This window comes from Prinia subflava, chromosome 3, assembly GCF_021018805.1.
Source record: "Prinia subflava isolate CZ2003 ecotype Zambia chromosome 3, Cam_Psub_1.2, whole genome shotgun sequence".
Classification (NCBI taxonomy): domain Eukaryota; kingdom Metazoa; phylum Chordata; class Aves; order Passeriformes; family Cisticolidae; genus Prinia; species Prinia subflava.
In genome coordinates, this window is record NC_086249.1 from 77,448,196 (window position 1) to 77,461,254 (window position 13,059).

The 13,059-nt window shown below is 42.9% G+C and overlaps 1 protein-coding gene across 4 annotated transcripts in view; it reads left to right on the top strand.

Annotated features, from left to right (window-relative positions):
- NPAS2 (neuronal PAS domain protein 2) overlaps window positions 1–13,059 on the top strand; it is a 105,915-nt gene that overhangs the window by 60,740 nt on the left and 32,116 nt on the right. For all 4 annotated transcript variants that reach the window (XM_063392591.1, XM_063392592.1, XM_063392593.1 and 1 more), the window contains 4 exons: window positions 271–362; window positions 3,634–3,723; window positions 9,846–9,966; window positions 10,985–11,098. In XM_063392591.1, coding sequence (XP_063248661.1) covers window positions 271–362; window positions 3,634–3,723; window positions 9,846–9,966; window positions 10,985–11,098 — 417 coding nt within the window. The remainder of the gene's footprint in view (window positions 1–270; window positions 363–3,633; window positions 3,724–9,845; window positions 9,967–10,984; window positions 11,099–13,059) is intronic.

Below are 13,059 nucleotides of genomic sequence, written 5' to 3' on the forward strand. Positions count from 1 at the left end.
TTGTCTTGATTTTAATTTCATGCAAAGTGGTTTTATCTTTTGATCAATACCCCAGTAGTGCTGCATGAGGCTAATGGCCTTGTGAATATAGCCTCCCACTGAAGTCAGTACAAGTTGACTTGAGTAAAAAATGAGGAAAACATTTCAGGCTTGAAAACTGCAATTTTTGAATACAAAGGTTATTTCTCTCTTTTCATAGCAACTCATATGTAATATTGCAAGATAGAAATTAATTTGAATTTTAAAGATTTAAATGTTCTGTTTGTCTAGAAGTCTCAGCTCAGACGGAGATTTCTGAAATTCAGCAGGACTGGAAACCTTCATTTCTCAGCAATGAGGAATTCACCCAGCTGATGTTGGAGGTAAACATGTGTATATACCTTTCCTGATTTTGACTAGCACTCATGGAAACGCCCATTCATTTAGAATGTACTGTCATCTGCAGTTCCAAAAGAGGAGGTTTTGGGAACTGCTGTATTTGACCATCAAGCAGAGCTACCGCTGGGATTAAAGTCCCCACTTGTTGCTCTTCCCTCTCAGCTGTACTGTTGCACTGTGCTGCCACAGCTTGCAAAGCTGTGCAGCAAGAAACTCCCAAGAAAAGCAGTTCAGGGCAAAGATTCAAATCACAGGTTAGATTTTTTTTTTTTTTTGCAAACAGAGGTGAGGTAAGGGGCACAAGGCCATTTTTCTCCTGTTCTTGGAAGGTGTTATTAGCATCTAATATTTATGCACGACTAGCACCTGAAATGCAGTGATGTCACGTCCCTCTAGTGCTAGGTGCTGAACAAGCAGGTACAGCCTGACAGCTCCTCTTGGCTCAATACAGTTGCTGCTTCCACTCTGATTTCCAAGGCCCTTATCAAACACTTCTTATTCTAGTATTTCAAAATCACAGTTTTTAAATTATGGCATAGGTTCTTTTAATGCTAGCCGGGATTTGAAGGAAGGCAACTCAATGGTGTTGATACAGGTTCAAAATGAAAAGCAGATGAGTTGCTAGAATGCATTTTTCTCTCTCAGTAATAGCTAGAACTGCCTTTAGTAAGGATCTTCTCCTGTACTAAACACACAGATGTTGCATAGCCTCACAGTGTCCTTTGAGAACAAGCTTCTCAAAGCACAAATGATGGGAACATGGCACATGATCCAGGCTCTGGTGGTGGGCAGGGAAGGATGTTGGGGAAAAACTTCACCACCAAGGAGTGGCATGAAGTCGGGGCACGTTGCTGGCTCCCAGGGGCTGGCAGTCCTTTGGCCATTGCAATTTGTTGTGATGAGACTCTCCTGGACCAGTTTTATGAGACACTTCACTTCCATTGCTCTGACAACCGCCCATTTCCATCTCTGTGCACAGGAACTTAACACACATAACTCCTTCAGTCTGCACTGAAATATGTCCCTCAGATAGCAATAAATTGACTGTTGTTTTGACAGGCTGGGCCTTTGTTGATTCTACTTGTATGCTACACAATTTTAGATTAAAACAATCACTTTTGGTTTCCCAGCTTATAAATCACCTTCTTGCTACTGTGATTTTCCATGCCCTTCAAGATAACATTGGGTATTGGGATGTCCTGTTGTGCCAGATGTTCATCATTCCCTGCTATTTTGCTTTTCTACTAATCTTACTTTATTAGCATTTGGACAAGACTGCTTGAAGTTTTTCCCATCTTGTTATTAAAAGATGGGGAGGGTTTTTTCCAAGCACTAATTCAAAAGACTCAAGGCATAATTGACTGCAGTAATATATCAGCTTTCCTGAAAATTGCCTTTTCTTACCACATTGAAAAAGGCTGTCACCAAATTACAGTGGGCATTAGGACTGAAGCAAAAGTAAAACCTTTGAAGAGGAAAATGCTCTCTTAATGTTGGAATGTCCAGTTGCAAGTAAATAAAAACAGAGTTATGCACACATTAACTTGATTTTACCACAGAGTTCTGATATGAGTCACTGTGTGTAATTTGCATTGGATATGAAATAAAGACTTGATTTTTTAAAAACTAACAACCTTCACCATAGTAACATGCACGATCCAACTGCCTTGCAAAACCACTGCTCTCTTCTATGGGTTAACAGCTATCATGCTTTTTTAGAAAACAGCTTGAATGTACTGCACTAAAGAAAAACATATTCTCTGCACCTAGATTAACAAAATCAAACTAACTATAGCAGCTGGAGGGTTTTCAGAGATGCTAAACACACACTCTTCTACTGGGGTATAAGTTATTGACTTGCTTTTCAAAAGATTGAAGCACCAGCAGATTCCCATTGACTTAAATAGTTGTGGGTGCTCAGCATTCTCTGGAAAAAGGAACATATGTTTGTGTCTTTATTCAAGGCTTTGTGTTTACTTTTTTTTTTTTTTTTTTTAACAATTAGCATTTTCCAGTGTTCTCAGAATTCTTTCCCTTATTGAAGCCAGCGGGGGGGAAGGATGTGCTGTGGCTCACAAGATCAACTGCAAGTCTGGCTTGGAGGCAGGCGTGGATTTACAGTGTGGTTTTGTAGCGCTGTGACTCTCTGATCAGGCTGTTTGCAGTACACCTGTCTCCTGAGCAGGTATGGCCACTGGAGTGTGGTCAGACCCTGCTCTGATTCAGTCGGGCTTGCAGTGCCTTTGCTGCTCAAATACTGCTGGCATTGCTGCCTCCAGAACATCGGGGAACTGACAGGAAGGATCCAGACTTGCTCCACTTGAAGAGTGGGAGCCTCACCAGTGACTCCCTAATGACAGTGGGAAGGTTTTCATATATTCTTTGAGCACTTACTGTTGTGTCCTAATTTTTTGAGATGTTCTCCTTATGGTGATCTAAAGATCATCTAGCTTTAGTTCACTCTGAGGAGAATGCCCCAAAAAATTAAGTTAATCTCGCCTTAGATCTCAAAACCTACCTGGGTTTTATTGTGAACAAAACTTAGCAGCTCAGACTAAAGAAGAGACTCATTTTGAAGGTGAATTTGCTCCTGTGAAGAAGGTGGGGATAAGGCTGACATTTCCCTTCAGTATTTGGAGTGAATGGTTTACCACAAGATGGGACCAAAGTAAGGGAGAAACTCTGCAGAAGGGTGAATTTCTCTTGGAATGAGTAATCTAATACCATGACCTTTAAAATAAATCACTCAATTAAAACTCAGGCTAAGGATTATTTGATCATTTGCATTGCTTTTACTTACATGAAAGCCCAGTAATATACAATGTTACATTAATACAAACTGAGATTTATGGGGTTTGCAGAGAAGTACCATTTTGAGATAGGACCGCATCCTTTCATCGTCCTTTGATATTTACACAGAGCTCAAATGTTCATTTTAATAACTTCCAAGGGATCCAGTCTTAGTCATTTTGCATTATTAAAATGTGTGATTAATTTAAAAACTGAGACATGAAATGTTCCTGTGAGCCCTTTGTTGCTTCAATAGTAGGTTTTACTAGACTACAAAGAGTCTTGTAAAAGTTAAATCAGACTGTAAAATCAGAGAATTACTGTTCTGCAACTTGAGATAACATTCCTACAACTTGATAACAATATGGTTCTGAAGTCAAACTGTTTTGATCAACACATGATGAGATGTCCTGTTTACACCACTCATTCCTATTAAAGCACTCTCGACTTGTCTGTTTTCCTTAGGCATTAGATGGCTTCATTATAGCAGTAACCACAGGTGGAAGCATCATCTATGTGTCTGACAGCATCACACCTCTACTAGGGCATTTACCGGTGAGTAATTCTGGCATTGGCTTTTCTACTACACATTGTGGAATTGGGCATTGCGCTTTTAGAAACAGATGTAAAACAGTGCTGGGGATGGTGTTTTCCTGAAAATGTGCTGAAGGCGTTTGTCCCTGCATTATGCTGGCTGCTGCTGTTGCTCAGCTCTGAACGCTCTCTGTCTGATTCATACCCTTCAGCATTTTGTTGCTATGAGGCACTTCAGCTTGAATGGAAAAAGCTCTGCAGGAATAGTCTGGCCAGGGGAGGGTCAGGGTGACCTGGCTGATCTTTTCCATCTCTGATTTCTAAGCTAGCAGAGAATAGCACCAGTGCTGCTGGCAGCCCAGTGAGGAGCTTGTTAAGGGCCTTATTCTGCTCCCAGGGAGGTAAAGGACAGAAACCCCATTGAATCTGGAGTCAGCCAGAGGCTGCTGATGAGCTCTGCCTTCAGCTCCACTGTGCTTTCCAAGGGGAGCGCTTGGTGCTCCCAGGAGGTGCTGCTGGAGCTGATGCTGGGTGCATCCCTACACCAGTCCAGCTGATGCTCTGGCACTTCCAGCTTCTTTTAGCTGTGTGCTGCTCCAGGAGACACTCTCATGTGCATTGGTTTGGGCTGAAGGAGCAGGGCTGCTCCAAACCCTGCTCCTGTTGCTAAGGCTGCTCTAGGAGAAATGGCACAATAATTATGGATTAATCCTCACGCTCATTTTCAGTATCCTGGTCTCAAATAAATACATGCCCAGGAGAAAAAATCAGCTGCCAAATCATTATTGTACTACCCCCTGCCATGTTCTTAAGAAAATTACAATTCTCTTTCTCTCATTTAGTTTTTCACCAAATATGTGTTATGTTTTCCACCCAGACAAATGTATTTCACAACACTACCTTGCTGGAATAAGAAATTATTTTCTTCTGAGACAAAAGGAACTTGATGAAAGAGCAGCTCCTGGTAAATGCAAAAAAATATTGCTATGCAACAACAGATTGAACTGAGTCTATGTCAGTTTTCTTTCATCCTCAATAGTTTAGAAGACCAGCACTTGACTGTTTTCTGACATTTGCCTCACTTCAAGGGTGGGGAGAGCTCTGTCCTACACACAAGGTTTTCATACACTTACTGGTTTCCATGAAATTTCCTTGTCTTTCATCATTTGGAGGTCTCATTGCTATCCCTTCCAAATGCTGATTCTTAGTGGAGATGATAGAACTGCTGCAGGAAAGTATTCCTCTTCAGGAAGACACATTTCAGACCCTGTGCCTAAAATCTGAAGCCCTGACTGAACACGGATAGATTCTGGTTTGTAATTCCTGAGTTGGACCATCAGAAACTAAATTGGTTTTCTCTCCCAAAGACATCCGTTGTGTGATAACTTTACATAGTATCCAGCCCAAAATAAGGATGAAGATGGACCTTACCTTTTATTTGCAAAGAAACAGCACATGGCAGTCCAAGTCAGGGACCAACCTGGCAGGGCTGAAGGTGGAGCAGACCTTCCTGGAGCTGTTGGAGTTGTAATGCTTAACAACTGCCCCACCAGCCCACACATGCAGAGGAAGCATCCCAGAGGCCACAACTGAACAAGGAGCAAAGGTTTCTGACTGCCCCAGCTTGGCAAATGGCTATGGCCATGGGCAGGGGCCCAGCAGAGGGTGCATCTAAGTGCACACTGGGTATTTTAGTCTTCTGTTGTCCTTGCCATTTGTGGTTTTTTAAGTTTTAAAACTGATCAGAGTGCTATCTGGAAAATCTATGTGGCTTATTTTGTTTACCTTGAGGATCTATTTGTAAGCTATATTCAGTCACTGTTTGAGGGACAAAACACCAATTTTTTCTCCTCTGTGACAACAGAGAAAAAGTACTCTGTGAATCTGCTTTGAGCAATGAAGGGAAAGCAGAACTGGGCAGAATGCAGAGCAGGGCTCTCTGAGGGCTCCTCTTAAGAAAACGGATGTATTTTCTTTCATTAAAATCATGAAAGTCTCCAATGCTGAGAACAAATATATTCGGTTCTCTTTAACACAACTTCCCCTACTTCCATGGAGCATTTTTAAAGACAAACTTTCCCTGTTATAATTCTACTTTATTTTTTTTTAACATGATCTGGAGATTACTCGTGAGGTCAGTTGAGATGGAGAGGTCTAGCTCACATAGTAGGGATGACTCTAATTGAAGTGAACTCATTGAAATCTGATCACAACTCATAGCATTTGCCAGTCAGATGGTACACTATGACTACAAGAATATGCAGTCTCTTGAGATGGGTCCTCCCTGACCCTTCTTGCCTGCTTTTCCAGAGGGTCCCTGGCAAGGTTGAGATTTCTCCTCGGGATTATCCAGTGAAACTCAAGGAGCTGCTTAAGATAAATGCCAGGGTGGAGAAATCCAGGACATAGCACCTTACAGAGTACAAAAGTTAAGCATCCTGTGTTGCTGTTATGGGGTAGCAGTGGGAATCAGTGCAGGACATACAGGTTGATACAGGGGCCAAATCCCAGTGTACAAGTGCATAGCCATCTTTATTTTTTGTGGTGATGGGAAAGAAACCTGTCTCATTTGCAGCCCTCCACCATCCTTTTTCTAATGACCATGTTTGCTTAGTTCATTTGCTTTTTTCTCCTTGCAGCAGGAATTTTTCCTCCTAACCACTGCCCTCATCCCCAAGTAAAAGCAATGAAATTATGAGGAAGGAGTTCCATTTTGGAGTACAGCTGTTTTGTTGAAACTGCAGAAATATTTTAACTGTGCATCCCATTATTACAGAACTTGATGTATTTAGAACAGACCAGCATCCATATAGGCAAAGGTGTTCTTTGCCTGCCTTAGCTTTCAGGAGTAAATACTCCAAAGCTTCACTCAGCAGCAGAGTAGATTCCAGGCTTAGCAGTATAACTGTGCATTAACGTAGTTCATCTTACAGCTCTACCCACAGTCACTGTGGTTTGTCTTTTATCTGCTTTGCCTATCTCATTCAGCAACACTCTGTGGCTGTCTCAGCTAGTGCCACAGAACCGCCCACTGCAGAATAATTAGAGAGAGCTGCAAACCATTCCCCTCTAACTGATGCATTTTTATCACCAATGGTCAAATTTTGTCTATAGAATCAGGTCAGAAGAGACCTGCAAAACCATCAAGTCCAACCTTTGATCTAATACCACCATGCCCATTAAACCAAAGTGCAGTGTTCATTCATTTTTTTAAGCCTTACCGGGATGGTGATTCTACCACGTTCCTGGGCAGCCTCTTCCCATGCCTAATCACTCTCTCATGAAGGAATTTTTCCTGATGTCTAGTCTGAGCCTCCCTGGTGCAGCTTGAGGCCATTTCCCCTTGTCCTGTCAGTGGTTGCGTGGGAGAAGAGACCAACCCACACCACCACAACCTCCTTTCAGATAGTTTTAAGAGTGTGATAAGGTCTCCCCCGAGCCTCCTTTTCTCTGGGTTAAACAATTCTAACTCCCTCAGCTGCTCCTTGTAAGACCTGTGCTCCAGAACCTTCCCCAGCTCCGTTGTCCTCTGGAGCTCCAGCACCTCAAGGTGAGGTGAATTGAGCAGCTCAGAACTGCACACAGCACTCAAGGTGTGACCTCACCAGTGCTGAGTACAGGGGGACAATCCCTGCCCTGCTCCTGCTGGCCACACCATTGCTGACACAGGCCAGGTCACCATTGGCCTTCTTGGCCACCTGGGCACACTCTGGCTCATGTTCAGCTGCTGTGGTCCAGCACCCCCAGGTCCTTTTTCACTGGGCAGCTTCCCAGCCCAGCCTGTAGCACTGCCTGGGGTTGTTGTGACCCAAGTGCAGGATGTGGCACTTGGCCTTGTTGGTCCCTCATACAGCTGGTCTCAACTCTTTGATCCAGTATGTACAGATCCCTTTGCAGAGCCTATCTCACCACTCACCTTTTTGCCATGACATCAGACGTCTGCTCTTTGGGTCTGGTGCAGAATTAGCTCTGAAAAACTTGCTTGGCATTTCCTACAGCTCCAGTGAGACAGTGGAATATTTGCTTCCATCTCTCTGACTTAGCAATGTGTTCTGGATTGACCTATTGATTTGAGAGCATTGTTGAAGTCTTGATATGTACAAGATCCAGAAATTCTGTTCTGGTGTACCAAACCTCTGCAAGAGGCAAGAATTGTGAAACACAGTAAGAAGTAGAAACCTTGGCATTTTTTTCAAACTCTTTAAAAAAAAAGGTTGGTACTTCCTGTGATCAAAGATGCAAACCAAATACTAAAGTGTGAATTATGGTACATGATGGCAGCAAAAACTAAATACCAGAGCTTGCAAATGGATGAATACCTGGTGCTCACAGCAAGAGGTTGCTCTGAGGGGATGTGTGGAACAGAAGTCTCTCGCAACTTCAGCCGTAGGTGTAGTCACAGGCCTCTGCAGCTATCACCTGAAACAGAAACAGCAGTGCAGAGCTAATCAGAGCTTTGGAACTGGGGCTTGGTCACAGTATGGAGACAAACGTTTCTGTTCGAGGCATGGTGATGGCTCACATCTGGTATTCCTGCAGTTACTGCAAAGTAGATGGGAGATTATTTAATCTGGTGGTATGATTGTCATTAACAGGAAAAAAGTAATGTCTGAGACTGCACCTAAGCCTTGAACAGAACTCACCAGTGCAGTTTCCCAGCAAAGGCTCTTTCTTCAATATGCACAAAAAAAAAAAACCCATGAAACTATGTACTGTATTTTGTGAAGTATAGTATGTGTATATAGATGTGTATATGTAAGTATTTACACATATATAAAAAAGCTTTATCACATACTATATCAGTAGGATTCACATTAATAAACTACAAACTAAAGCCACAAAAATAACTTTCAGGTATTCTTCACAACAGGAATATTCAAGTAATGAGCATATATAATACTTATAACTGAAAAATCTAAAGCGATATATTCTTGTCAAGGTGTGTGTATAAAGCATAGCACTCTGAGTTTTAAAGTCTGCTCCATGAGTTTCAGCACTCTAAACAGGAATTCCACACAGAAATAAATAGCATAAATAGAAAGCAGATGGAAACCGAAGCACAATCTTACATAAATAAAGGATGGTTAATAACTTGCCAGTCTCATACAGAGCTTACATGTTTTCAGCATGACTGTACAGTCTGATAGAAGCTGCTCTGATGACACACAAAGCTGTGTCAGTGTGCCAGCTCAGCCTGAGCTAGTCTCAAGAGGTGCAGATGTAAGTCGATGGCATTGGAGGGTCGCTATCTCAGGCTTCTTTCAGGTACACTCTACTAGTGTTGGGTTAGTCACCATGCTGAGCATAGGGAGACCTTCCTCTTTACAGCCTGAGACAAACTCATTGTCTTCTCCACCCTGGGCCAGCCATGGTCTTTTGCACAAATTCATCTCTTCTTTCCATTCCCAAATCTCAGTTCCTAGATTTTGGATGGATTTCGGGTTCAAGCCAGCTGATCATGAGGCTGGAGGCACATGGACATTCAGCTCATGGCTGGCCAGAGGGAGGGCTTGTGTTGGTGCCACTGTGAAGTCCCCCTCCCTGGAGACTCACTGCTGTAAAGTCATGTTGTCCAGACTTGGACAACATTGTTGTCCCCTTCTCCCTGCTCCCACCTGCTGGGATGCAGGACGTGGGGAACAAGGCCTGCCACCCCGAGAGCATTTCCCAGGAGCTGAGGGGATCCCCTGGACAGGGGCTGGATCTGGGACTCACCTGGCTGGCTCAGGGTGACTCTCAGCCTCACTGCTCCTGCAAGTCAGGCTCTGGCAGTGGGAGAACAAGTCCCAGTGATCCACAACAGGGCTGTGCATGGAGCTTAGCAGCAGTATGAGGAGCCAGACACCCGTTTCCAGCCCTCTCCCAGGTCTCGTCATTTAACTGCATGGATGTACCTGCTGCCTCTGGTGGTCTCTGAGAAACGTTCAATATTGCTGAGTGCTGAGACTTAATCTGACGACCAGCCCACAGAGAAGTGGCCTCTCTGTTTTTGCAGCATGTTCCCCCTTTGTTTTAGAGTACCTGAAAATCAGTGAGGAGACTCCTGTCAAATGCCACAGGCTTTGTATCCACCTTGTTGCTCATCTGCAGGTGTTGCTTGTTGTGATAGTTCTGTTTGTCTCAAAAGTTATTTCTCTTTGCAGTGTGATGTCTTGGATCAGAATTTGTTAAACTTCCTCCCAGAACAAGAACACTCAGAAATTTATAAGATGTTATCTTCTTGTATGCTTATGACAGATTCTGCCTCATCAGATTACCTAAAAAGTAAGTTTCATTTTATCTTCTCTAGTAAATGAAAAAGCATGGGCAGGATGAAAAATTCTCTCCCAGAAAGAGTTTTTATGTGATGTGCAATAAAAAAAATAGGTTCACAGCCTTTCAAAAAGATCTTGCTACCTGGAATGACCCTTTGGTTCTATTTTTAAATGAAACTCTGCCTTTATTTTACTAGGCTAAAACTACTTGCAGTTACGTTAATTATTAAATATCATATCATTTGAGACAGCTAAGGAAAATAGGTTAGCTGATGGAAATTGAGAGTTCGCCTGAGACAAATCACATCTTAATTGATATTTCAGCCTGTTCAAGTAAGATATAGTTCAGAGATAAGCTAATGTGATGTACCTTTGGTTTGCTTTACAGTCGAAAAATACCTCTAAAACCACTGTAATTCATTTACCAATTGAATTTTGTTTTTCTTAGAAATGTTTTCACTTCCTCAGCGTTACTCACTCTAGGAGGTAAGATGTAGAAAACCAGTAAACACACAATAATATAAGATATACAGCTGCTGTACAAACTTACTGTATCGTACAAAACCTGCAGCTGATAGCTAATATGCCAGCATTAATTTAATAGCTATTTTGAGGTAATTAAGCACAGTTTTCCAGCACAAGATGTAAAACAGCTGTGAGTTGTGAGGAGCCTAAACAGAAAAAAGCAGTAAGTGAAGGACCCAGTTCTCTCCGTTGCTGCACCGAGGCTATGGCTGTGTAACTCCTGTGATGAGGTGGTGTCAGGGAAGGGCCAGTTAATCTTTGAGGCTGTCCCTGAGCTGCAGGCACGCCTGTGTACAGCGCTGAGCAAGCTGCATCCCTGCAAGGAGCTTCCTTGCAGAGGTCCTGGTCCTGTAATGCTTAGCACATTGGTGTTTAGGACTCCTGTGTGGTAACAAGCTGCACTTGTTGCCGCCAGTTGCAAGATTGGGGTTGGAAGACACCATTGGTTGTGTTTAGCTTAAATAGTATATTTATTTCTTCTTCTTCTTCTTTTAACAATCCAGCTGACAATGAACTAGAGTTTTATTGTCATCTTCTGAGAGGAAGTTTGAACCCAAAGGAATTTCCAACATATGAATACATAAAATTTGTAGGAAATTTTCGGTCTTACAGCAATGGTAAGCTTTAATTGTTGTATAAATGTTACTTTAGCTGTGTAAAATAAAATACAAGTATTGCTCCATTGAACAAGACAGGCTTTTAACTGACAGAACTATTTTTAACATTACGGGATAAATTTTGCTTCACACGGATCTCATGGCTGAGTTGCAATAGCTGGATGAATACATGTGATGAGTGAAATTGTGTTAGTTGCTTTTGTTACTGCCCTTCACTTGCAGTGATCCCGGACTCTGGGTAAGTTTGCAAATAATGACAGGTTTAGAGGAGGGTTTATTTGTGCTCACTAATGCTGTGTGAGACTCCACCTATTAGCAAAATTATAATCTTGCTACTTTATCTGCTGGTTTACATTGAACACAAATGCTGTGCCAGAACTGATAGCTTGCCAAATCTGTCTTCTCACCCTTCTCTGCAAAATCTTGGAGGAAGGCAGCAGTGCCACGTGGCATCAGAAAGTCTAAGGACACTGCCACCCACCTCTCTCTCCAGCTGCCATTTTGCATTCCTCTCCAGCACTGCAGAACCCAATACTCTCAAAAAAAAAAAAAAAAAAAAAAAAAAAAAAAAAAAGGAAAAAATGCAGTCGGCATAGTCACTAATGCACCACAGTCAGTCCAGGGAAACCATCTTTCAAGGAATGAAGAGCTGATTTCCACCTCACCCGTTCTCCAACAAACAGATTGCTGCACAGCCATTAGTGTCAGAAATGAAATACTCTTTTATTACTTTCCTTCTCCTGCCTGTCCAAGTTTGCTTTAGTTACTTGCCTGACTGAACTCCAGAGTGGCATTTCCAAAGTTGCTGGTATTGTTCCAAATAGGTCATCCTCTGCAAAAAAATTCCCCACCGTGCTTTCCAAAAACTGCACGCCATGCTGTGAAAAAAAATGTCCCTGTCCCCATTTAACTTTCTGCTTTTGCTCCACATGACTAGAATAGAAACCTACGTGCAGGATGGAGATATGTATTTCTTGTTTGGTGCCATCTGATTTGAGGCTCTATTTGTATAAAAAAGTGTAGCTGCCTGTGTGCTTCCTAGTTTGAATGAAGTGAAATGCGCCTGCCTGACAGACGCACACATCAAGCTGTTCTGTTTTCTAGAGCAGAAACCGGATTTCAGGTGCTGACTCATAAGGATACATTTCTACCAGGGGAATTTCTGATCCATTTCCTTCAAGGATTTTCAGCCCTTTATTTTGGCGTGACATTAATATTGCCCCCTTAGCCATTACGATTTCACATCCCAGCAGTTTTATCAGTGGCTGTTTCTCAGAAGAATGATAAAACTTACGTTGCAGATATCTTCCCTAGCTTAATGCATAGAAACTAAATGGGAACATATTGATTTCAGAAGACACCAAATTATTTTCCAAAGACCCCATCTTAATAGCTTTCAAACAAGTCGTGTGCTTTCTTCTTCACATTTTTTCCCCTTTGTGCCACTTTTTACCAAATCTTCCACTTTATTTTGTCTCTTCCACTTTCTTCCCATCTCTGCTGCAGTCTGACCTCCGGTTGACAGGGAGGGGCAGCTTTAGCCTGGCTCAGTGAGATGGTGCCTTCTGCCCCCCTTGACTTCAGTTTCACCAGTTCAGTGCAGATCCTGATGGGAATGCCTCACCAGTGCAGATCCTGATGGAAATGCCTCACCAGTGCATGTCCAACACTGCTCCTCTTTGGCTGGGAGTCACCCCATGGCTGCCTCCCAGAAAAGGTGGAAACAAGTGCACTGGACTCACATGTAGCAGCAGCAAACTGTTTGCTTGGGAGCTGATACCTTTGGCTCACAGGGTGAGCATCTGGAGGAGGATGCAGACCTCCCAAGAGGCTGTCCTTGGATCCACTGGGCTCCTTGCACCAGCCAGCCACCCCCTGAGCAAGGCACAGGAGAATCAGCGCAAGTGAGCACCATGTGAATGCTCCACCCTTTGGGGAAGCCACCTAAGGGCTGGGGGCAA